This window comes from Eleginops maclovinus, chromosome 20, assembly GCF_036324505.1.
Source record: "Eleginops maclovinus isolate JMC-PN-2008 ecotype Puerto Natales chromosome 20, JC_Emac_rtc_rv5, whole genome shotgun sequence".
NCBI classification, from domain to species: domain Eukaryota; kingdom Metazoa; phylum Chordata; class Actinopteri; order Perciformes; family Eleginopidae; genus Eleginops; species Eleginops maclovinus.
In genome coordinates, this window is record NC_086368.1 from 20,591,678 (window position 1) to 20,619,602 (window position 27,925).

The 27,925-nt window shown below is 38.8% G+C and overlaps 1 protein-coding gene across 1 annotated transcript; it reads left to right on the forward strand.

Moving 5' to 3' along the window:
* The first annotated feature begins 7,221 nt into the window (after positions 1-7,221).
* LOC134882534 (adenosine receptor A1-like) lies at positions 7,222-16,207 on the forward strand. The gene is given in 4 exon segments (XM_063910301.1): positions 7,222-7,659; positions 7,661-8,020; positions 11,454-11,748; positions 11,874-16,207. Coding segments are annotated over 4 exon segments (1,218 nt in total). The 5' UTR covers positions 7,222-7,474; the 3' UTR covers positions 12,252-16,207.
* The last annotated feature ends 11,718 nt before the right edge of the window (positions 16,208-27,925 follow it).

Genomic DNA, 27,925 nt, shown 5'->3' on the forward strand with positions numbered 1-27,925 from the left:
GACCTTCTCTCACTCTCTGGGGTGTCTGTGCAACATTTCTCATATTTGAATCTAGATCTCAGTCCTCCAGGAGATTCAGCATCTCCCCTGGTCTCTGTGCTTGTCTATTCTCCTTTACCTGTGTGGATAGTGTGCTTCATTTTAGCTTAGTGTGATTGTGCAGCCTGCTTTCTTTTAAAGTTTCCATTGGAGACACCTGACATCCTCGTTTCCTTCACATATGTACCCTTTTTGTCATTTTGATTGTAATTGTATTGTGGTGGTTATTTTGTACTCTACCTCTATTGCACATCTCTCCTCGGTTACTCTTCCTGAGGTTTCTTCACATTTTATTTTTAGGGAGTTTTATCCTATCCAAAGCAAGGGTTACATGATGGTGGTGTTGAGAGCAGTAAATATTGTTTTTCCACTTGAGGCGAAGTTGCAGAACAGTATTGATAGCCCTACAGACTGTCTGGCTTATGATGCGGCTTTTGAAATATCCACCATATTAGGGAAGAATTACTAAAAACACTTCCAGATATAAAGCATTTAAACATCAAGGCAATGACCTTTTTAAGATACACCACTTTGACAGTGTCGGCAACAACTGAACAACTGAACATGATTAAGTAGATCACTTACATTTTTATATCTTGGGTTGATTTTCTCGCAGTTTGAATACACTACCTTCTGTTCGCTAGCATTTGACAGACAGGAGGGTGCCACTGGACCATTGTCAGCCCCTTTGTTTTTTACTGCTACTCTGTATAAATAACTTTTGGTTTCTGTGAGACGAGGTTAAGATCTTGTAGCAAAAGCTGCTGCCAACATCTGGCCTTCCAGCTGGAAATAAGATTGATTCTGTTAAATGCTACTCTTTATTAAACAACCTAACTTTGTTTTAAATCTGTAGATTTGTTCATTTCTTACCAGAAAGTGATTAAGTGTGGAATTTCTGACTAAGGGTCGTAGAACAAAGACTGTCCCTTTAAAATCAACAAAAATATTCTAAATATAAAACTCAGCGTTACTGTGAGTGTTTTCATGTATGTAATATTTTGGAGTGAGCGTTTCTATCATGTGAGCAGCAGACATTCCTGTCAGGATTATCCAGCCTCTCCTGCCTGAACAGTTCATGCATCACTAAATATTTTGATTTGTGTCAGCACACACCCGCACTGCCAGGGTCTAATGGACCGAAACTCAAATGAAAATAGGATTTAATTTAACCTGGCTAACAGTTATTGTGGCTCTACACTCGTTGTATGCAGGAAGTGTTAAGGTTTGGGCATCTGTTGTTGATTATCCCTTCTCTCACCATCTGCCTTGAAGCTATTTACTCTTCCCATCTCAGACACTTTCAATCTCCTCTCCATCTACACTTGAATCCAGCTATTCCTCCTCTCCTTTAATATTGCTCTGTGTTTAATCTGTGCAACAGTTAAAGTCTTATAAGTTTCTTGTCAGATAAAGTGCGATGGAGACAAAGCTGTGTCTTATTTATATAAAATGTCTTCAAGAATAGACTTAATTAAAGAGATGTAAATAAAATGAAGAGAGAACCCTTATGTGCTTGGTCTATTCCCTCTGATGGTATCAACATTTCTACGAAGCCAGAAGGGACTGAAATATGTTTCTCTGGAAAACTCATAAGCCTTCATCAGGACAGAGGCCAGAAATACAATTTTCCAACAGTTCTGACATTTGGTTTGATTCGATCCGATTTTTTGGAAGGAAATTGTGTCACCATCTTCCCTTGACCATATTTTAAACATAGTTTTCTGATTTCTTCATATCAAACAAGTGACAGTATATACTTTCAGCTGAAAGAACTATCTCTGTTTTCATGGAAAAGGAATTCTAACTAAAAGAAGAGGTTAACATATTGACTTGTGAGTAACAACACCTTGAAGGACTACCTGATAAAAGAGCTTATGGTTGGACTGTGCTTTTACAGTTGTAGGAAAACAGGGGAGGAATTCCTGAAGGCATACAGAATCTGGCTGTTACCCATGATGCAGCACACATGGGAGATACCAGGGGAACAAACTGTACGGATGATGACTGGAGCCATGCCATGATGATCCTGAGAGACATGTTTGATCTGTAGTTTTGGGCACTTTTCCATTCAACTTTTACCCATAAAATAAATTGTGTTCATATAGATAAGTGAGAGCTGGCCAAAGCCTGAAGAGGCAACAAGTCTCACAGGAAAATGTAGTTCCGAGAGGTTGGTACGGGTACTGTTAGAATGTGCATACTCACATTTTCTGCATACTACATCATTTCATTTCATTTTATTTTTATGGGTTCCGCTCATGATGGTGCACAACATCAGAAAAAAAAAGAAAAGAAAATCAATTCACATTCAAAAACACAACTCTTTACACATTCCATGAGCGAAAAGGAGCAGGGAGAAGAATACATCTTGTTTTTCCTGCCCCTTACTCAAAACATAAGTAAACAATCAAAATAGATGATCTGTCAATTATAGTTACTTACAACAAATACTGACAGTAACGTGAGAAAAGAAACAAGCGACATGTACACTAATTCACAATCAACTAAGGAAACAGATTACCTGCCACTTCATAAAGTTTAGTTACTCTTTTTTTATACATTTTATTGAACTGAAAAATATTTATACAACCCTTTAAATCATTCTGTAGACAATTCCCCAGTTTGACTCCAACCACTGAAATATACATCTGCTTTAAAGTAGTCCGTGCATACTGATGCTTAAAATGAAATTTCCTTCTTCGGTCCTCATCCTCCGAACTAAAAACAAACAATTTTTGTAAATGTTCTGGTAATACTTTGCTCCTCGCCCCGAACACAACCAGTAGCGTCTGGAACTCAACCAAATCCCCAAGCTTCAAAAGTCCTGACTTGATAAACAGACCTACCGTGTGTTCTCCGAAGTCCACTCTACGAACAATTCCCACTTTTCTTCTCTGCAACATAAACAATAATAATAAATATGTAAGCTACTGAATTAAGTGTTTATGTTGAGGTAAATAAATCTCCTGTTAGGGGTTAGGGTTATACTGTTGAATAACACAAGTCAACGTTACTCTATATACTGAATCAAATTTCTTCCTTCACAATTAGGATCCAAATGTAAATGATTTAAAAGTGTTAAATAAGTCTTCTACATCGCCCAAGCTTTTCTTTTAAAATGGACATTCATTTCACACAAAATCATTTGTAATTAATGTATCAAATGGTTAATCATTTTTGAATGTCTACCTCTCAGTCCACCACTGGAAAGTTGCAAGAGCCCCAATGCATTTTAGGGCTCTTGAGTACATCGATCAAAAGTGTCTACAGACTAATGACAGAACACATCTGGGCATTTCTCATGTACTCTGTGTTTTGAGGGGTTTAACTGTGAATAGTTTCAAGAATTCTGTGTTTTAACACCAGATGACATAATTGTGAAATGCTATTGCGAAAGCAGGAAGTATTTGTTTGGTGCGATTGTTCACTGTCTGACCAACAGCTGATGCAAATGAGATGTTTGTTTTTAGTCTTACCTGAACAGACAGCAATATTTGCAAGCTTAATACCAATTTTAATCCTTTTTAAGATTACCGGTCGTTTCTCATATTTAGTTGCACCCTGCAACAAATGAAGCACTCGTAATTTAAGGCTTACCTCAACAGTCATGTGTCTGAACAATTCCCATCATTGACGCAGGGCTGGAGAGTGTTGATGAGGAGCTGCACGTTCACTCTCTAAATTATCATGCTTCAGCAGCTGCCTCACAGACTCAACACAATGGACCTCAACACGAGCTGGCAAACACACAGCAGGCCTGGGAAGGTTCATTTCTTAGAGACAAGAGATGCTTACAGATAAATTACTGATGTGCAGTGTATAGAAATAGGTGATGAAAACTTGGCCTTTTAAAATAATAAACTGTAGCAAGTTAAGATGATACTTTTTCACTTAAACAACCAGGATGTCTTACTGGGCGAAGCAACTCTTCAGACTATATTAGAAAGTGATAATATTTGGGTGATTCAGTTTTGATGAGTTCTTTTGATGTCCCGACAAGTGTATGCATGGTGTATAAACATCATGCACAGTAAAAGTTTAAGAGCATAGATTCGTATGATTATTCACAGCATTAACAATGGACTTTTGTTCTGGTTTCGGTCTCCTTTGACCCTGTGGGCAATAGTTACGTCATAAACCAATGTTTGATAGCAACATGTGGAATAAATGTAATGAGTTTGAATTGGACCGCCGTATTACGGATTCAGTAATGCAATGTTATGAGGCTATTACACAAACTTGTCTTTATTAGTTTCATGTTATTGATCTGCTGGTTCTCCATACAGTGCGTTAAACTCACATTAGCTTCAGTCCAATGAAATGACCCTCTCTTCGGTACAGTGTACAGGAAGAGTGCCCCACTTTGTTTGGTACTGTAGGATAATGCTAAGCCAAACTATATGATTCTACAATAGATAATACACTTTTTCATTTCCAAATATGGTGCATTGCTGTTTCTTTTTACCTCTGCATGACAGATTCAGAATGAAAGTAAATGACATGAGGTAGCAACATTAGGAGGGATCTGTTGTAATGCAGTATCACTGCAACTTTACTCCCCACCCTGAGAAAGACTTAACTAAACCTTTGGTTCTAAACACAGAGTCTCTTGAAAAGTAGTCCTTGCCGAATTCTGTATTCTCAATTAAAGCACAGTCCAGATTCTGCATGACACTCCTGCTGATCCCTAACTCTCTTTGGACTCTATGGAATCTACTTGTACACAAACATATGGGAGGAAAACATTCATTCCGTTATATCCTTGAATCCTCTTGTTAAATTAGTTGTGTGGAATTGAGTGAGGAACTTTTCCTAAGAGGGCCTGCTTTATGAGGAAGTTTGTGATTTTCTCTCTTCTTCAGAAATGGGATGATGCAATGAGGGGGGGGGGGTGGGATTTTATATGTGGGCCAGCAATCTGACTCACATATAAAATCTCAGTAATGTGGAAGAGTTACAGTGGTGTCGGCCACTGATACTTGATACAGACAACCCAAAAGATGCCCTGAATACACGGAGCAGCTTGCTTTCAAAGAATTGAGTTATTGAAACTGCATCGAAAAGCCTGTCACAAATGATTCTGATTGAAATACAAAGATGAACAAACAATCAACCAATAAACTGTAAATACAACATAAATATAAGCCCTAACCGGATGATACCTGCCCTCAAACATTTGTCCATTATCAAAGCAATAATAGATTCATAGAAGAGTTTAAAACTTTTGTTAATGTCAAATCATTTCGCATTCAGTAGTGAAGTGAGACAGAACTCCTGTCAGATACTTGATCTTTTGAAATATTGTCGTATTGTGAATTTACATTTCTATAAAATAATCCACAACAAGATGCTTTGTAACGTTTGCTGTTGTGCTATGAGAGCTGTAATGTGTCCTATGTTTGAAGGGCAGTAGCTTCACTAAACATCAAATTGTAGACTTCATGTTATACTATGTACAAGCAATGAAACTAATTAGCCCCAAAAATTGCTTCTTTAAAGTGCAGAAGTAAAGACAAAAGTTTTATTATCATAATCACACGATTTAAAGTAAAACCAAAATGCCTTTGCTGCATCCTCTTGATGTCAATCATAAACAAAGCCTGCCTATTAGAGAACTACATTACTAAAGCACACATTATGTGCATTATGTATGGTCCTTAAAAACATTGACCCTTACTAGAATAAGAAAAGGTAAAAATAGCTTTGTATTGAGTGCATATGAGGCGGTTTACACCAACAGCCAACGTCTTGACTATCTTTATATAGTTAAAAATCTTAATATATGATAAGATAAGATAGGATAAGATCTACCTTTATTAATCTGCATGGGGAAATTCAAGTGTTTAAGCAGCAACAGAGAAGAGGAAAAACTGTACATGTTCACACAGGGATATGAAACACAAATTCCAAACAAAAAATAAAAAATTCTAAAACTCTAAAAACTAAAGAAAAATATATACAGAAAAGTAACAAAAGTATTGTTAAAAATATACACATGTATGTGTTCGGAAAGAGAATGCAGGTGAAAGTTATTGTGCAAAAGTGCAAAGTGCAGGCTTTATGTGCAGTTCGGGTTATTGTCAGTGAGTCACATGGTTAACCCCTTGCTGTGCAGCCTGGTGGCTACAGGTACAAAGGAGTTTCCCAGGCGCTTAGATATACTTCACAAAAATGTTACATTCTTACTTCAAATCCTTAAGATTACCTCCTTTTTTTGTAGATTTTTCTCCACCTCAGGAAATAATTGTAATATTAACTTATCAGCTTGAAGAACAAGTTTTTAAAATAAAAACTGCATTTGGTTCAGGTTTCCATGGCCTGAGTGTCCCCGTTTTGGACAGCGTGGAAATAAATCCTCTTGCAAACCTGATGGAAGTCAGAGAAGAGTTTCACACAAGAGATGACAGTCATAAATAATTCTCAGACCTTCACTATAGCCAAGGTGACAGATAAAGGCCTTGACATTGACCATTTTCTACCTCTAACAGATTGTCAAGAGTGTTGAGGCTACATTTTTGCCATTCAGGTGAAGAAGTTTGAATAAAAAGTTTCTGCAAAGACTGAGGTTCCATTTGCAATAAAATGCAAAGCAGATAGGCATACTGTAAGAGTATGTCTTTATGCTTCTTATCTGTATGCAAAATCATGCCTTTATGCAGCTTGTTTATGAATCTCATTTGCATGTATAGAGGTTTGTGTGTGTGTGCATCTGTCTTGCAGCTGAGTCCGGCTGTTTCCCACTGATACAAGCTGATGTTGTCGAGTATTGTTTTATAGTATCCCTTCACACAAAGCATGTGACAAGTTGCCTTTTTTCAGCTAGCTTCATGTCTTTCCTCTTCACCAGAGTGTCAAAGCATCAAAGGCTTCACCCAAACTTCAGCCTACAATTACATAAGGATAGAATGAGGGAAATGTACAAATGTGGTTCAACCCTCTCAACATATGTGGGAACCTCAAGCTCTAAAGTAGTATTTTATTTTCTTAAGAAGTGAGGCTGAAATGTTCTGATTTGCATTCCACTAAATTAGTGATCATTTCTGACAAAGGCATGATAAGAATTAATGTTTGATTTACTGATTATCAGTAGAAGCGAGTTTCAGTCACCCACGTGACTTCACAGAAAGGCGATAAGAGGTATGTTCAGCAATATGAACTTCCTGGGTGACATTTGCTTATCGGAGTTATTCCAAAGAAAATAAATACCCTGAGGAAAAGAAACACTTGCATAAACTTGTCCATCAAAGGAGATAACCCCGGATGCATGAGCTTATATGACTCAGTTTGAACGGGAAAATAACTTAGGGCTACTAGTTTCCCCCAAGATATTTTAAACATAGCCTGACATTGAAATCTTGACTCATTTCATATCCTGGGTCCCGTCCAGTCACCTCCGCCAGCAGGACGGCACGGAATTGACGCCTCCGACCGCATGGAGAACAAGTTGTGCGTCTTGCGCAGCTCGATGCCATGGAGCGGACCCTGGAATAATTCAGAGGAGAAGACACTACCTCTTCCTCTGTCGAGATGTAAAACAAGCGAAACCTCAGTCAAGCTGTGTCTCGCTGCGGACAAACTCTCAAAGGGAACTCCCCCGCCGTGTAGTTTCTCTGCTGAGCGCACTGGCAGCAGCATCCGTGAACATGGCTCTGCCTTCCACTAAAGCCCTCTACATCGGGATGGAGGTGGTGATAGCCTTGTCGTCGGTCATCGGTAACGTGATGGTGGTCTGGGCTGTGCGTATTAACCGGTCTCTGAGAGACACCACGTTTTGTTTCATCGTCTCCCTGGCCTTGGCTGACATTGCAGTCGGGGCTCTTGTCATCCCCCTCGCCATAACCATCAGCATCGGACTCCAGACGCACTTCTACAGTTGCTTGCTGGTCGCCTGCACAGTGCTCGTCCTCACTCAAAGTTCAATACTGGCGCTCCTGGCCATCGCTATCGACCGGTATTTGAGAGTCAAAATACCCATGAGGTAGGCCTAAAGGTGAATTCTTCTAGATTGTTCTAGTTTAATATCTTGTCTGATTTACAGAAGCCTTTGTGTCTGGCTCGCTGCTTGGACCAAGTGCAACCAGCAGAGTGGCCATCCAGGGTTTTCATTCCAGCTGCAGCCAGAAATAGACTGTAGTATGCAGCCTAGTAAAGGTGTGTCTGATGATTTTTATTATTTTACTGTTACCTTGTTTTAGGGGTACATTGACCTGTTTGTCATCTCTGAAATGACAGTGTGTCAGCGGTGTTCAAGGCAGAGTTTTTAACACAAGTTCAGTTTTATTTGAACATTTAATCAGTAATCCTTTTTTTTTTTGTACAAGTGTATATGCCCATCACAAAACTCTATTCCAGATATAAGCAGTAAACTGGCAAACCACAAATATTTCAAATTAGTCTTATATTAACTGTCTCCAAAAAACAACACAGATAGTTTGACAATGAAATGTTTCAACAACGCTTTATGGTTATTTTATCATCATATGATTGGTTTTTGGTTTTGCAGTAATTTAGCTTCAAAACTACCCGGCATGCAACTTAGATGGATAAATAAATGGAATGGGATTATCTTGTTGTACATAAAAGAACATTGCTTTTTATTATTATTCATGTTATATTTAGATTTTGACAACATTATGATCTTCAGGGTCCAAAGCTCATCCAGGCCCATTTCATATTTTTAAAGCTGACAAATTTCAAATCTATGGGGGTAACAGCTGTTTTCCAGCCTGAGCTAAACATTTACAAGCAACATGTGGAGGTCATAAATGTTATACCTCTCTACTCCTTATGATCTGTTTTTGGTTTGTTAATCACTAACTTGATGGTAAACTGACAACTTGCTTTCAGGGTAAAAGAGATTTGGAAATTGTGAATCAGGGGTCATCAAAATGTTATCCTCGGTCATGTTTCTTTTCCCATAATTTTACTGAAAACTCAAGTTTCCACTTCAAGTTGGCTAATTGGAGAATGAGCCTGGCAGAGGATGCATGATTGGTCAATCCGCTCATGGTGACTGGTTGAAGGATTGCATAATTTCTCAAGCTGGCAACCAACTCACAGATAGAAACATGCACCCACACTGAACTATCACTCAGAGGACAATTACACATGTTGCAGCGAAACTGTACAGGGACTAGTGTGTATAGTGTATGATCTCAATATTATTGGCTTAATTGTTGTCATCATCAGTTCCCTGTAGGGTTTCTCAGCACTTTACATGACACAGTGGATGTAGTGACAGAGCAAGGTAATGGATAGATATGTCTCATAGTTAAAAAATTCAAAACTTGGATGTTTTTTTACATGTGTATCATGTAACAAACATATTGTAACAATTATAATTAACAGCGTAAATCATATTTTGTTTCAAGGTGTTACATTTCTCCTCAGATTGCAAAGTGGTGTTCTGCTTCCCAACAAAGCAATCACTTTTTATAGTCACTTAATCTGAGAAAATGTATTTCCATTCCTTGACACCATCAGATTTTAGAGTGTATTGTATTTTTCTGTCTCATGCTGAATTATATTGTGCCAGAAATGTAGTCCCCCTCCCCTAACCTCCCCTGGGACTCTACTGGCACACAGTTTAACAGCCACTGATTGCTTTTTATAGCGGAGGTGGTATGGAAGCACACTCTCTTGATAAGAGTGGTGTGCCTGAGATTTTAAAATGTCCCTATTATTGCTAGTGCCCTTAGCTGGAGGATTTGATTTAGCAGGTGGTAGACGTGGTTGGAAATCTCACAGGAAGGTATAGATAAATGCTGGACAGCCGAGTGCAGTAAGTAATTATTTTTTGGCAGACAGCTGATCCGTATGCAGACAGACAGCTAGGCTTTACAGGCAGCAACACATTTCTTCCCATTTGGAAAATACCTACCCCAGACTCTCTTTAAAAATCCTTTGGAGTATTCATTCACACGTCCTGTGTTGTATCTGACTCACCCTGGCTGAGCTCCTGAGTGTGTGTGCTCTATGTGACAGAGAGTGAAAGGAAAGGGCAACTGAGAGACAGCAAATGAGGGGGAAAATATGACAGTTTGGCTCTGGCACATTCTCCGTGGGTTTCTTTGTTAGCATTAGTGCATTTAGGCAGGGAGCAGGCTTGATAAGAACAGAAATGTGCCTCATGTGCGTGAAAAAGTAAGAGTGAGAGCAAGAGAATTTAGTGTTGTATGTCTTCTGGTTTATTAAGCTCTGACTCTTTATAAATAAAGGTTAAATTACAAAAATGAGGAACTTAAGTCTACCAAAAAGAATGTCAGCTCAACAATGACTCAGACCTGTCCACTAGCACACCTTTGTGTGGGAGAGACAGGATGAGGGTCATCCTATAACGATGACAAAGAACTGCAGTTGGTTGCGTTAGGCAATAACTCTCACAGTTTTGTGAACAACAGAGATGTCTTGCTTGTGTCAGTTTGAATTTTTATGCTTCAGGGATTTCCCGACAAACTAAAACTATGTTGCAAGCTTGCCAGACATAATTGATAACTTAAAAGACTAAATAACTGAAATACTACAATATAACAACAACTCCAAAAACTACAGCATTTAGGAACCACTTCATACACTCATCCTCCACAGTGAAGCAATACATACAATAATTGACTAATCTTGTAGCCTACTCACTATATCCCAAACACATGAAACTTATTTATTAGACTTTTTACAGGACTGTCAGGACAAGCAAGGAAGAGTTGTGGGGAATGTGCATGTGTTAGACTGTCTATGGGGTTGTGTTTCAAGTGGTAAGTTTGCGCAAATATCCATGTGTTTGCGGAGATTGAACATTCAGATGGATTAATAAGATGTGGGTTATACTGTAAGATTAATCTGAGAGTTGTAAATGAATGTTTTAATATTGTTTTTGTGTTGTAAAACGCATCCCACACTTACCCACAATTCTAAAGAGTTTTCTAAGATTTCTGATCCTTGTTAAATTGTGGAGCTATGAGAGGAAAACAAATTCTCCCCAAGAGTTTGAGGTAATATGGGTGTTGTTGTTGTTGTTGTGGGTAAGTATTTCTTTAAAGAGAGATGTAACTTTTGAAGGAATTCCACTTTTGTTACTGTTGCTGTTTTCTATCTTGTTTTCTTATTCTCTAAGTATCAATCATTGCCTATCTGGTTTAAAAAATATCTCCACAAAGGACTGCAGTTGAAAGTTAGCCAATTTACTTACATTGATATAGAAAAGTGAATGAATGTACTAAAGGATAAATGAAAAATAAATAACACAATGTTCCTTTACAAAGTTACAGTTCACTTAAAGTGTTTAAACAACAGCCTCAAGCTCGAATCACTAGAATTATAAGCTTCACAAAATGAATTTTTGTAAATAATTTGTAGTAATTTATATGTTTTATGGGACTGAATTAAAAAGAAGATCTTCTCCCTTGTTGCCATAGCTACAAGCGGGTGGTGACTCCTCGTCGAGCTGGCACGGCCGTGTTACTGTGTTGGCTGGTGTCCATCATAGTGGGCCTCACACCCATGTTGGGTTGGAATAACCTGCAGTTTCTCCGTGACAATGGCTCCCTGCTCACTGATGACCTCCTGGTGAAATGTGAGTTTGAGACGGTAATCAGCATGGACTACATGGTCTACTTCAACTTCTTTGGCTGGGTGCTGCCGCCTTTGCTCCTCATGCTCGCCATTTACATCGAGATTTTTTACATGATCCACAAGCAACTCAACAAGAAGGTGAGGTAGTCCTTTTCTTGTCTGTTCAAATACACCTGTTTTCATGTTCAAACAGACTTACTGTGAACTGGATCATGTAAAGTTAAGCGTATACGCTGATGATATTCTTCTTTATCTCTCTGTAGGTGACAGCTAGCCACACAGACCCTAGCCGTTACTTTGGGAAGGAGCTGAAGCTAGCCAAGTCGCTCGCACTCGTTTTGTTCCTCTTTGCAGTCAGCTGGCTCCCTCTTCACATCCTCAACTGCATCACCCTTTTTTGCCCAGCCTGTGATAAACCCATGTACTTCATTTACATCGCAATCATCCTCACCCATGGCAACTCAGCGGTCAACCCCATCGTGTACGCTTTCCGCATCAAGAAATTCCGTACAGCATTCAGGAAAATCTGGAAACAGTACATGCTTTGTCAGGATCCAGTGGGTCGGCTTCCTCAAAGGGGGAGCCAGAGAGGACGGGAGAGAAGGCTGAGGCAGAATGACGATGATGATGATGATGTGTGACCCTTGGCAACTAATTGGATTGCTGTGTAACTGTTAGGTTTCACTCCACTGGTTCACACATGGAAAATACTTTACTTTCATGCTCGAGGGATTACTGGTCAAAATGACCTCAATGGTATCGCAGGATGTCAGAGGGATGAAAGAGATGAGGAAACTCCATCATGGACTGACTGATTACCTCCATCCAACGAACTCTGAGAGGGCAGGACGTGAAATCACAGTGGATACAACATAAACATCCTATATCAGACTTTAAATTAAACAAGGCTGATTGTTTATTTGTCCACTGGTTGTCATGAGGTGATGTTGAATGAGACAAGGGGCTTCAACACCAACCTGTTGAACTTGAATCAGTAAGGCTATATCTGTAGCATATGCGGTACAAAAGTAGTATATACTTATTGTATTTTTGACCTAAATTAAAACTCATGGCCTTTTAATGTGAATAAATTCAAGTAGTTAAGTGTTGTACTGTGCAATACATTTTCTCATATAGATCTGTGGCCTTAAGGACAGAACATGTTATAAAGAAGAACTAAGGTATTGAAGGAATCTGGTAAACCACAAGTGGGCAAAAATGAAGTTTGCATAACCAGCTTCCTGCTTTGGGGTTAGAACAGGGCACAAGATGTACTGTATGTTGGCTGCAAAGATGGGAAGAAATATAAACATGAGCTTCTTAAAAATTCAACCCAGGAAGTTCTTTGTGATGAATGCCTGGTTTGAATGTTGGTTGCAAAATAACTCATTATCCTCATCGCCCCATACAGATGTGCCCATGTGAAGGATATGATTTTTGACACATGGAACATTTGATTGAAAGAATTAGCAAACTAATACCAGCTAATAGGGGTAGTTTAAAATAGCATCCATGCTAGAAGGAAACTAACTTGAGGCTTCTCTTTAAATATGATCTGAAATGGACAAGGGCAAAAAAGAGTGATCCCACCTATTATTAACTAAATAACTGTAGCTGCATGATGGAGAGTCTAAGGATTACTGGAGCTCCTCCATCCACTGAGCTTCATTTTATGAGGGTGATATTCATTTTAACCCTAATATGTACCTCTACTGCACATGTATCACCAGACCCTTTCCACTACAAGCAGGTGTTTCCTTTTTTCACCTTTTCCCCAATTATTTGTGACCAAGTTGGTGTGCCAATATAGCATCATAAGCTGACATGTGTAGCCCTTTAATATGAATGAGATTTGACTTGAAGATACATTGGACTTTTAGACCAACGGAGACAGGAGAGTAATCAATAAATGTAACAGCATATGGTGAGCCCTGATTTAAATTCACAATGTGCTACAGGCATTACTGTACAATGACAGAAATAGCATCCAACTTTCTCACTGTGCTCGTCTGTATCAAGGCTAAAGCCATCAGTGCTGGAAGGCCATTTTTTGTTCACAAACATTGATCTTCTGTCACTCAGCTGCACATGTGTGAATCAGCGGGAAGGTTATGAGGGTGAGCAGGCAAGGTGGGATAGGGTGAAAGGATCACTCTGTTTACAAGGGACCTAGAAGGCAAGTGTGCAGCTGAGGAACTCATTAAGAGTTTATGTCTCTGCAGGGGTCAACATCTAGGTCAATGTGATGCTTTCCAATCAAATAAACAGGCCTGTAAATATGAACCTGTTAGCTGTCACTGTGTGTAGCAACATACACTGCGCACACACCCACACTATGTTTTTGACAAGTATACTCAACTGTATAACTAATGCTGCTTTTGTAAACTTGATTGTTTTCTCCATTATGTATAATGCTTTTGAAGCCACTTTGTGTAGAAGTTGAAATGATACAAGATAAGATATTAAAGCATCTTTAAAATGATTTTTCTTTTTACAAAAATACAGACAATCCAGAAGAAAAAGGTGTTTCTTTGAGCCCATTCATCAAACAATGGTTGGGGGATTGGGTTATACGTTTCCAACACATTGTCTTTTTTGAAGCAACCGCTTTTAGTATTTTAATACTACACATAGTGGCTTTAAGTCTCGATCTGTTAACTTTGACTGGACCAGTGTGATAAATTAAACATCATTTGTGCAATATTCTCTGATATAAATTAACAATGTCAAAAGGAATTATACTATTCATGTAGATACTGTTATTCAGAAACAGTTGCCAGAGTTTCAGATAGTTCTAACAAGGTGATTATGTGAGTCTATAGATGGGCTAAAAACAATGAAAGTGAACATTCATTTTGGCTGATTGTAAACATGTTGTCAATACAGTTATGAAAACTTCTGTGATGTGGGAAAATACACAAACTAAAGTAGATTTCATCATTGTCGCCGATTCATCATTGGGTAACAAGATTTGTCAAGAACTTCTGAAATTCGACAGAAATACTTGAACCACTCTGGTTTTCTGTTTATTGCTCAACATCACGCATTACACGTGTCTTCTGACCACTCAAACTGTGTGCTGTGAAGTCATTTGGGTACAGTCAAGACTGCGCTGGTGAGGTTCAGGTATGTTTGTTAATGGCAATTAATTGAAACTTTATTGTATGAACAGTTCTAGGCCTATTAATCTTACCCAGGAATTGCTGAATGTGTATACTTAGTTGTTTTGCCATGTATAAATGTACTTGAGGGATCTGGGTTGTGGTACTTTTAAATGGAAATATCCACCCGTTAAGAGTGAATGGATTGCGGCTCTTTCTGGGGTCAAACATTACTTACCCTGTAAAATGTTTAGCTGTGGATCTGCCTGCCAGCTGCTTTCATACCTTGTGGCTTTCTTGGCACAGAACTCCCCCACCATGTCTCAGGGTTAGTGTGGAGTCGATGCAGATCGCCAAACAGCAGCACAGGGAAGTTGGACCACTTGACTTTGGGAGTGGTCGCGAATATCCACTACAGCAATGCAATAAATCAGATGTACACACACCAAGCCAATGGACTTCCAATTAATTGTTCAGGGAAGAAAGCATTGGGAGTGTGTTGTGTCAAGACTGTCAGCAAGAATTTCTGACATATTCACAAGCACCCCTTAACTTTCAACCTTTCACACAGAGGTGACAACTTAGTCAGAAGCCTTGACGTGCCAGTGTGAACTGCAGCGACAGAAAAGCAGGCTCTGTGATCACAACGCGAGAAACTGTATTCAACAATAGATCCAGGTTTGTTGTTTATGTTTTCGCTGTAAGTCACAAAATCCTCTTTGATCAATGTAATGCAATGGCTGGCTTAAATACATGGATGTCATCTTTACCACTGACATCTAGAGATTGAAAATGGTCAGTACTGTCCTCTGCTGGTTGCTGCTCAGCCGTGAAACCACATATGAGGCAAAACGGAATGGAGACTTTTTTCATGTTTAAAAAAAAGAACATTTATAAACATAATAGTTCAGGTCTGTTTACCAGGTTAAGAATAAATAAATGATCACTAACACCTTATCTAATCTTATCTGTGTAACTATGATGAAGACATGTGTTGTAGTCTTGTTTGTGTAATTGAACCTGTCATATTATTTGTAATGGTATAGTGCAAATGTAATTGTCAGTGTAAGGTAAAGTACTTGCAGTTATTTCATCATAGTACTGTACAGTACACTCATTACATTTTACTTTTTGAAAAACGGCAAAAAAAAGCTTAATTTCAAATCATTTTCCTTTTTTTTATTCAAACAATTACAAGAGGGGCCCTTTTAACCAGGTTTTAAACACGCTGTGCAGAACAACTAAGCATTGTAGAAAAACATCGAATGAAAGATTGGTGTACTTGGAATTACCAAACCAACATATATTGTTAACTTGTAGCTAAGATATCAAGTTTCTAAATATACTAAACTGTTCCCACTGTAAACAAGTATGTTTAGGATGACATTTGAGATTGGAAATGTCATTGTAAATCTTTTAACTCAATCTAAAAATTGCAACGTTTACGGCATAAGCCAAGTACAAACATGTGCTTAAAACATTCAGCAGATTTTTTTTTTAAAAAGGAAAAAGTTATATCAAGTCACACATATAATTCTGTGGAAAAATAAGCAACATAAATCAACACATTCAAGTATCTTTTATCCCTGATTTGGTGCACATGGTTAAGACACCTATGGAGGACCAATTGTAAACATGGGCAGTTTAACAGCTTAATCACTGCAACCATGAATTGTCAAAAGCTTTTTTTGGCACACACAAGAAGGCAAGTAAAAATGGAAATAAAGTAAATTAATGTTAAATTGTTTCAATTTTTAAAAAATTGCAGAAACCCCACACATGCATAAAACATAACATAACTACACAAAATGAGCCTTTATCTTTGATTGCGGAGTAAAGCACTAAACACAAAATGCTATGCGAGTGAAAGCAGTGGCTCAGTCCAGAATAAATCAGGCAGCACCATTGTTATGATATTAAGTGTACAGCTTCAATTCCTTTTTCAACTCCCATAAAAACACATGATTGCATTAACCATTGATGTGCACTTGTATAGCACATGATGTTAAGGTCAGATTGTCTTAAACAGAAACTAAAATTCTAAGGAAGGGATTTAGATGGCAGATTGATACAATGACTCCATATCTGGTGAACTAGTGTTGTTAAAGCTGGCATATTTCATTATAGGTAGGCTGGCTCGGCATGATGGAGTCTCAATCGCATCTCACTTGGTCCTGAAACAAAGAAAACAAAAACACAATTTAAATTGGCTAAATAATCCAGTCTCTCAAACAAAACTGACACAGGACTTAAAAAAAGATGTAGCTCTTGTATAAATCGTGTTTTAGCTGCACTGTTTTTAATTGACAAAACAAAACACTAAAGTTCAAACTGAAAATGTATACGAAAGTTGCTTTTACTGTAGGTAACTGTATAAACTGGCTGCAGTATTATGCAAGATACATGCATATTATACTGTATCATCATTCATCTGTTTAATTACTAAATAAACACTGGCTAAGCATTCAAACCAAAGATATTGTTTCTGTAGCAGCCTGTTCAGATACAGATGATATAATATCATCCAGCAAATGCAGTTTTAAAAAGTAGATGCATAACTTTGGCATACCAGAGCGTGGTCAACATTCCAGCACTGCTATGAGTTTGTATGCTTTGTCTAATGCAACTGATTAAACAAATTCAGTGCAGTTTCATTTCAAGGAAACTGCCAACCACAAAGTTGTGTAATGACAGCCACAATGCATTATTGCTTCAGTCATTTCATGGTTAGGCTTGATGGTTTAGTTAAACTACATGACATGGAAAACACTCAATAATTAACCCACATAATTGGAATTTGTACAGTGTTTGGTCTAACATATTGATGTCATAAGTATGAACACTCATGAGGTTCAAACAGAAAGTGCATTAGTCCCAAAATTTGACCCTTGCAACAATATACATATGACCTCCCTCTCCATTACCTTTTGACATTGTAGTTTTCCAGCTGTGCTGACCGGAGCAAATGAGAAAGTATTTATCTAAATTCAGAAAAGCAAAAATAACTTCATACCCATCCGCCTTGCTGTTCCACCCATGAGCCCACACGCCTGGTGAGGAAAGCAGTCATGGCACTCCGGACTTTATTTTTCAACTCTGGGGCAGTCTTCTTAACATAAAGTCCGAAGGTCACCGTGGCCCTGATCAGCTGCATCTCTGCAGCCACTTCAGCCTTCTGAACGACCTGAGTCTGGAAAATGGTTTCCACACCTTTGCTAAACGCTGCTTCTAACGCCTAGGGAGAAGACCATCATTTTTTAAAAACATCATTGTAGACATTAGGATGGGTCCTGAACACAGCAGAAATTCTCCAGTCAATGTCCTCGCACAGTTTGGAAACACAAAAAACGAGATTTGGATCTAGTTTATAATGTTTTCATTGTTGTGTGGCACTTGACATTTACTCTGGAAGTTTGATTTTAAAATACAATAAGTTTGAAGCTATTGGTGATTGAGTTAGTTACAAAAGAACAGTGTTATTAGATATTTTATACAGCATTTCCATGATAACTAACATAACTAAATTTCAAGCCATTGCCCAATAAAATGGTCAACTGTTGTTTAAGAAAAGGTGTGTGTGTGTGTGTGTGTGTGTGTGTGTGTGTGTGTGATGTGGCTTCTAAATATTGGCAACACTTCAAAAGCAAACAGTGTTTCCTCCCTTTGTACATCGTCCTCTGAGCCAATATCTGACATTGTTTGCTTAATATAAGTCACAGTAGCGCAAGCACCATAAGTACAGATGAATGGAAAACATTGAAAACAAATAATAAAAAGCATATAAGTAAAAATAGACCAAATCTAAAGTATTTTCAGAATGTGTACCTCTTGTGCTGCTGCTACCTTCAGGTCAGTCAGTACAGCTTTGAATCGGAGATCGTCATTAAGCGAATCAGCCACACTCCTCAGTTTATCAGCTATTATAACCGGGTCAAAATTGTCATCTGAAGAAAGAAAACAACAACGATATAACATAAATCATTTGACATCAGGCTACACATTTCTATTCACCATACTGTAGGCCTGCTTATATTGGAAATACGGGTTTATCAACCACCATATGGCCTGTCAACAACAACAAAGGAAAGCCTGTTCTGACAGACAAGTTAACAGGGCACTCTGCCTGTGGTGAAAAAGCTCACTGCATATAAAAAGGTAAATAGTCGCCTATTCAAATTTTTGAAAGAGAAACAATTGACTAAAAACGTAATGTAGACGGACAGATCTCATTTTTGCGTAGGCCTGTCCTGTATACTGAAGGCGATGTGTTAACTTGTGGTGTTAACAGTACATTGTATCGTGTGTTCGAACATAAATTCGCCTAATGTAAAAAACAAACGTAAATATAGGCTATAAATATCACTAATTCAATGTTTCGTTTTGCACATGAAAGTCAAAGTCCATTCACTGTATCGTTATGAGTTACGTACGTCTCAGTACAGCTGATATCACATAGGATCACTTTACATAATTCACGGACAGAAACAACAACTAACCTTGGCTCGCTGTGTGGCTGTCAACTTCCAATTCAGCATCTAATAGACGAGGTGTATGATCATCATCGTCCTCGAATAAATATCTGATTATTTCAGAAGTCTGCCACTCGACGATAGTTGCATTTGGAGCCATTGCTTAACTACGTATGAAAGAGCGCGCAGCCGCAAACGGGAGTGTGTATCTCGCACGTCCGCTACACTCACTACGTCACAACCAATCATCTGTAATTATTGATTTGAATATATTCGGCCAAACTTGGATAATGCAAAATCTATTTCTGCTTAAGCCAATGATAGGTTGTTCCCTGTATCATTTGTAAAGAAAATTAAGTCTTACGCTGTCTTTAAGGACAGATCAGATCCAAGCAAAATGTTGTAAAGGTATACAGCATGTAGGCTATATTGAGCGGAATGAACAAAGAGTACATTTGGCCAATAAACTGTTAAAAGAATGGCAATTGGCAATGAATCATTGAATTGTAAAAAAAAATATGTGACTTAGAGTGTTTTAGCTTGAAACTGAGGTCTTGAACACTTAGACAATATGCAGCAGTAGTTCTTAACAGGGTTTTAACTCTTGCGAAAAGATTTGAAATAGCCAAGGATTCAACCCCCACATTTAATACAAGTTAAGAAATTAACTTCAATTCACGCTCATCTCACACATTTCTTGAAACCCCCAACAGCTTTTAACTGTGTATTTACAATATTTGTTAAAGTATAAGTCCGTGCATGTCTTGTTCCTGCTATGTGTTACATTTATATGCCACACATATTAGGCTACAATCATTTACAGGACATCAGGACTTAAAGCTCAATGGTATGATTTCAGCCATCTAATTACAGACTGATTTACTCCTGGGGTGCCAGACCAACTCCAGCTGAATATAATTAACTGTAATGAACTACTGGGGACTAATAACTGTTGCATGGATGAAAAGCAACTGTTTTTTTTTTTATCATCCTGTGTAGCTTAAAACGAACTCTGGGTTCATCTCTAATAAAATGATTTGGGATGTGATGATTTGGTGCTTGAATGAGTCTTGAGACATTTAGAAACAGTACACAGTCATAGTGGAAGCTTAGGATCCAATACATCTGGCGCTACTGACTTCTCTAGTATGACAATGCCATTTTTGTTGCTCTCAGGAACTTCAGTCCATATAGAACAGAATCATTTCGAAACACGATTTTCTGCACACCCACACACCAGCGTGTTACCTCCAGAAGATGGCGACATTCACCAACTGATGATGTTTTTGCTGAATGCTGCCCCACCCTGGTTTTTACACACACACACACACACACACACACACACACACACACACACACACACACACACACACACACACACACACACACACACACACACACACACACACACACACACACACACACACACAGTCAATGAAAATAAATTCAAGAAAGTTGATGACCAAAGCAATTACGGCATCTACATCATCCACATTTCATAACATATGAATCATAACTTATCATTCATAAGAACCTGGTGTGCACACTCCTCACAGAAACACAAAAGGATCAATCCCTTCCTGTGAGGTGTTTGTACATTTCCATACGACAGTCACTCAGCTACAAGCTAACCAATTCTGCCCATGCATGTATGCTTTTACCTTCGTGCAGTGACCTACAGTGTAAAAGACAACAAATAAATAATTTAGTTTTTAAACTATCAGGGGATGAAGAGTGTATCTTGCTGTATCTCTGTCTTCATTTATAATCTTAAAACTAATCACAATAAAATGGCTTTGTTGCCTTTGGCCACTTCAAGCATCTGCTTAGGAAAAGCTGTGTTAGAGAGTCTGCCTCCTATCAGCGCTTTTATTTGTGACCTTATTTTGTATTCCTTTCTCTCTAAACAGAAGCCAGTTACTGATCAGCAAGCACTTTATTTACCAGCCTCTGAGACCTGGACAATTCTGCAGCCATATTGTGATGGTGATGCCAACATCCAGCCACACAATTCTCACACCACCAGCACCAAACTCATTGATAATGGTGGTTATGATATAGATCATTGTGGTCTTTTATTGTATACAATTGGTGTATTGTGTTTCTTTGCACCAGCTTATGCTCATTTCGGTCAAATGTATTTGTTGCATAAACTCTGCTTTGGCAGCTGCTTTATTTCTGAGAACTGAGGAAAACAACGAAAGAGCATGTTTCCTCCGCACATTGTACCCTGGGATGTCAGAGAATGAGATGGAAATTGGGTTGCCTAGTCATGCAGTACCATCTCTTCTGGAAAGAATAAAGTCTTGATTAGGAAACGTGCAGCAGGATAATCAGCGGGGATGTCACACCCACTCCTGAGCTGTCTCATACACTAAAGTCACTGTGACGGCTCACACACAGAAAATTGGATCGCAGATGTAATAAACATCAAAGCAAACCCAAATCCTAAATTCATGCACAGACATAGGAAGAGGTGCTATCAAATGAAACCAATGAGTGTGACTGGTGATCATGCAAATAAGATTAAGTATCATAAACTAGACTGTATACAAGGAGATCACATGGGATTTAGTTATTTGGTGTGGGTGCATAAAATCAACAGCACTACCGCAATTTTCCAGCCTCTTCAAATGTGCAAATATTCAGAAAATCTTAGTAGGAATAAATATGATATTGTGAGAAAAAAACAACATCAGTTTTGACGTGTGGCCGATGTGGACAAAATAAGATTTCAGTGTGATGATTTAATTGACTATAGAATACAAAATGAAGAGGTCAAAGTTTTGACACAATATTGTTCTAACATTAAATAACTGAAATTTATATTTTCCTAAAATAATTTCAAAAGCTCATATTGAATGAAATCCAATTAAAGTTGTCTAACATATTTTTAAAAAGTAAAAGAAAATGAATGGAGAGATAAAGCACAAAACAGATTGAAACGTGAAGGTGCAGTACATCAGCGTCTCTGCTGGATCCTTTTCTCTGACTGACAGTAACAGTTAATGCTGTGATTTAAGGTTCAAGTGTCAGGCATGTCAGGATGAGGTTGAAAAGAAAAGCTAAAAAAGTCAGCGAACAGACAAAACCAACTAAAACAGGCAGCCTAGACACGAGAATAGAGCAGTACAGCAACATCTGACGACGGATTAACATGTCTTGATAATATTCTGGCTAATAAAGCGCAGCTGTGCAGGAAAAGTGAGGTCAATGAGGGTGACTGGTGGACAAAAGGGCAAAAAAAAAAAAACTGGAGTGAGAAGAGATTGTGGGAGCACTGCTGCCAGCCGCATCGGTGGATTTTCTGCGTACGAGATTGGGGGGCCAAAAGGTGTCATTTCCGTGGCTCTGGAGTTAGAGAAAATGAGAAGCCAGAGGAGAAAGGCTTTCAATTCTTTCTCGCTTTAGATCCTCTCCTGGCTCCGTGTAATGGAATAACTGATCAATAGTTGTAGGTGTTTTTGTTTTTCCTCCAGTGCCTGCACCAGTAAATGTTCCCTGCATGTCACTCTGCATTAGTCCATCCTATTGTAAGTGCTGGTGATCTTTGTTTAGCATTTGTTGTTTACAAAAGCATATGGGCCTGGTCTTAGAATGTCCTTTTTTTTTTTTAGACAAATCCTCCCCGTTTGAACAAAAATATATTGTATAGTATGCATGTCTTTGTGTGCAATTGTGTCATTTGTGTACTGCACAAGTGCTGAAATAATAGAGTGATACCTGCTGAGCTGTGGTGGAACGTATCTGTATGTACATTTCCTTAAGTAGGCTACTTTACTTAAGTTTGAGCTCCTTTGAGATTTGAGTATTTTTTTTTTTTTTTTTATTGGAAAAATATTCTGTTTGTTTCACTACTTTTATTTGATATCTGTAGTTACTACATACTTTACATATCTAGATTCATTGTAGAAAACATAATCTTCAACCAATAAATCAGGATCAATCAAGGGGGGGTGTTTTTTTCCCCCGCAACTCAGCAACACTTCAGCCCCACCTTTACCAGTTGCAACATTAAAGTGCATATCATCTAGTGTAAATTATTCTGAAATGAGCCATTGCCATTCTGCACGATGGGGACTTTTACTTTTGTATAATTATTAATTATGTAAGCATTGAGGCGGGCTGTTCAAACTAGCCGTCTGTAGCTCAGATGGCCATGTGTTTCTACTGCATTGCTCCTTTGCTAGCTAACCTCCAATGGAAACAAGTGTTGCAGGTCTGCATTTCATTAGCTAGCTAGCTTACCTGCCACCTGTTCACGTTCTCTCATGAAGATTGGACACGGAATAATCGCGGTTGTGCTGCTCAAAGCTGCTGTTTTCATATTTGTTGGACTGAATGGCCTTCACTTCAATCCATAATCTGGAGTTCTCTGGAGTTTGATCTGTGGAGACTTCGCGACTGTGACAGCTTCCCTAAAAGACTTCTGCTCAGATACCTGGGACCACTGCTTCACTTCAACAAAGTAAGGTGCTTACTGTTTAAATGATAATATGCATGTGAAGTCATTGGCTCGATTTTGTTGGTCTTAGATTGGGCGAGGTGTGTATGCTTGGCAATCTGATTCTCTGAAATCTGCTTGTGATGTGTTGGTGTCTGCTGGCTGACAGTTTTTCTCACAGAGCTGCTAATACTCTGCATTGTTATGGTTGTTGTATTGCAAGGGTTTACTTGTTGTTTGACACATTCATTCTAATGCCGGATTGTTGTGTGTCCCTTCTGTTAATGAACCTAATTCAGGAATATACATATTTATGTTTGGCTCTTGTGAGTTATGGACTGATTTCCCCTCAGGTTACATGCCTTTTTGTTTCTGTGAATTTTCTATGAGCTCGCTGAAAATTCAGGTCGCAGGTAGAGGTTAATATTGAATATTCATTGTCTTTAGGGATCTACCCTATTGAATGATTGTTCATTTATAATTATCAGGGTACTTGCCTTCAGCAATGCACATCTCTGGTTCCTTTGTAATTCTGGCTTCATGGGGTAGCAGGGGTGTAGCAGAAATATCAGCAAGCTGTGGGTCAATGTGTCATCTTGCTGAACAATAATTGTTTTAACGGCTCTGCTTCTGTTGATACTGCTGCTACACTCACCTGCACTCATTGCTACGGTTAAGTACTGATGGTTAATCACCCTAACACATTTCAAGATGATGTCCTCCAAACCATGCCTTTTTGTTGAGCTTAAAATGTCATCATTTTTTTGTTTGTATATCTACTATGTGTTGGTCATCTGATCCATATGGGAACTGTTTCCATCTTGTTGCTGCACATCAGATTAATAGGTAGGTTAAGATTTATCAATCTTGATTCTCAATAGGTGCTGTATTCCCCTTAGACGTCAGAGGTGCTTAGTTGGGATGGGCCACATTGCAACGGGCTTCTGTCAAGCTGATTGTTGATTCCATATAGTAAATTGTGTTGAGATCTGTATCTAATAATGCGGTTCATTTTTGTCACTCCCCAATCTCTGCTGTGCTGAGCTGATGGTGCTGTGTGGAGTGTGATGAGGTCAGGGCCAAGACACAAAATATCAGATTGATGTGTCAGCTGAACTGAACTAACAATAATTTAGTGAGTTTACTCACTGTTAGTTTTAGAGACTACATCATTTCAAAACTTGCACCATTGAAATATTGTTGTTGGTACTATATCTTGTTGTTAATGCCAATCTGGAGGCCTCTTTGGGATTTTCTCAGAAAATGTTCATATCATGAAACATTTCCTGCAACAGCGAGACTTATGTACTGAATACTTTCTGTTTTGAAGTAAAAATCAAGTGCATTGAGGAGGGTGCAGCTCATTATTATTGAGCACAGAATGGAGTATGATTGACAGGTTACTTCTACAGCTTACCCTTGATGGTAAAGATGTAAGCTCATCTTTTAATTTGACATTTTGGTTTGTTGATTCTCTGTAGAAAACAGACGTGAACTTTCAAGTACATTAATTAATTTTCAAGGATTATAGACTTAGTTGTCTTCGCTACTTTTTTGCTGTTGCTCTTACTAATGATCCTCTTCTAATCACAGTTTGCACTTCCTCTCCTCTTTGAAAACCCTGGAGTATACATCTCCAGCTAATTAGATGGAAAGCTAGGGAACTGTGGCCCATTGACCAATTAGAGTATTGTATGGCTTATTCTTTGTACCTTTTGAAAATTCTAGTGGTGCTAATGATATGAACACCCTTAAAAAACTCAAAAATATTTTGTGTCCTTGGAAAATAACTGCACACAACATTTTATCTCGTGTGTACTTTCTGTTGGTATATATATCTGAGTAAAACTGTAACTTTATTTTTCTTTATGACCTAACTTAATACCTTCAGACGCTGTGACCTCTCTGTGTCATCTCACATGTATTATGTTGTTCACGATATCCTGTATCACATTGAGTTAGTTGCCTAAATGTGGGGTTTAGGGGACAACAAGCTACTGCCCTTTTTGTCTGGGTACTAGTGCCCTTTTAAAATGGCAAATCAAAAGACTGGTTGTATATGTTGGCTGCATGTGTCACTAAAATAGAAGAAATGGCATAAATTGGAACTGATTTTAGCAAAAATACTTTTGTTTTGTCTGATAATGAAACGGTGGTTGAATTTCTTTCACTTTGTGATCTAAGTTTTTCTTTTGCAACCATGAGAAGGCAAAGAAAAAGGACACTCAGTTGTTGAACTCAAAACACAAAACTTTGTTGCCTTGTTTCTGTAGGCCATAAAGTTCTCCCTGTAAAGTGTTAGTTTCAAAACTTCCCCAAACTAAGACTCCAGCACCAAATCACATGTGGTTGTACCCCAAAGGTCCTCTGTATGTAGGTCATGCTAGACACCCACCGAAATGTTGCACATCCTTACCAGGTTGATTCTCCTCAACTGTCTATTCCAGCTGCATCCCAACTCCTGAACTCCACTTTATATTGTGCAGAGTGAACCCTGTTCCCCTACAGAGGAGCATAATCTCGATTGATTGTATCTGCTGTTTCCTGCACTACCTGCACGCTGTAGCCAAAGGGACTCAACTTGTTAGTTTGCAGCAGACACTGTGTAGAGGACAGTAGCACTGTGAGATATTGTGGTTGCACCCTTGAGACTGCTGCATTCCAATCATTTTAATTTGAAGTCCTCATTATTATATCCTTGTCACATCATTTGCCAGTGTCACCTTTTTTAGATACGCTAGAGTACAGAACTTGGGCACAAACAAAGACACAGCAGACTTAAAAAACAAACAGCATTGGCAATTTAAAAAATGACACAGGGGTGACTGTAGTTTCTCTCAACCTAATTTCGGATAAATGCAACTGAGGACATGTAGAGGGTATCTGTAGAAAAGGGAGGCCTTAAAGACAAACAAAAGAGACACAGATTGGGACAGCAAAAATGCTTAGTGAAAAGTCTCTGCAATATTCACTCATGGAAAAAGATTTTCATGGGGCTCTGTCACATTCTGTAATCATGTAAACAACATCAGACTGTTGCTTTACTCCCAGTGTTGGCTGTGGTCTTAACACTGTTAACCATGATGACACATCTTTCTGATTCACTTTAATGTTAAACTTATGATGCAGGAATGTCATGATGGCTCAGTACAAAAAAACTGGAGGTGGACATAAGCGATCACTTCAAGATGTTTGTCCAGCTGATTCATGATAATAGAATCAGATTGATTAGTTCACTCACGGTTTTTTTTTAATTTACTCATTGGCTAAGACATCTGTAGGGAGACATTTCTGATTAACTTTACTTTCACAGTGGGGTTTTGGCTGCTCTGAATGTGTTTTCAGGGCTCAGTTAAGGTGCTCAGGGCTGAATTCAGCTGAACATCTGTGATATTAGCCACTCATTTGATGACTCTACCAACTGCCAAGTCATATAACTTGTGTTTTTGGCAGTGGTCAGTTTTTTTGCATCCCAGCTGCCTCTACCATCATGCGCTCATGTTTGGAGACTGTAGGCACAACAGCGGCCCCTGAGTACCACAACAGAGCTGCTGCAGAAAGGCCAACCTGCTGAGCAGTGCCAAAGCACAAGTGTTGTTTGATGCCGCCTTGCATTACAACACGGTAAGGGCAAAGATCGAATCTGGGTGAACTAAAATAGATGTGGCAAACTGTTTGAGAGTCTCAATTCTGTGAAACACTATAGTGGCTTGAGTAAAACCATTGCGACAAACCTCTTAGAGTAATTTAATATTAGAAGTGTGTTGATTACAATTTTGGATGTGAAATTTTCCGACACTGTGTTGAATTCTTAATCTAAATCTTTCCATCGCTACGTCCTAGTTCGAAACGATGAACTTAATAAGATTTCATTTTTTTACCCCCTATGTTCTTCGTAATGCCCCAAAATACAATTGCCTGAATGAATGGGACAGAATCCATCCATCCATCCATCTTCTCCCGCTTATCCGCCAGGGTCGTGGAGGTAACAGTTCCAGCAGAGAGCCCCAAACTTTCCTTTCCCTGGCCACATCCACCAGCTCTGACTGGCAGATTCCAAGACGCTCCCAGGCCAGCGAAGAGATATAATCCCTCCACCTGGACGTGCCTGGAACACCTCCCTAGGGAGGCGCCCAGGTGGCATCCTCACTAGGTGCCCGAACCACCTCAACTGGCTCCTTTCAACGCGAAAGAGCAGCGGTTCTACTCCGAGTCCCTCCCGGATGACTGAACTTCTCACCTTATCCCTAAGGTAGATGCCAGCCACCCTGCGGAGAAATCCCATTTCGGCCGCTTGTATC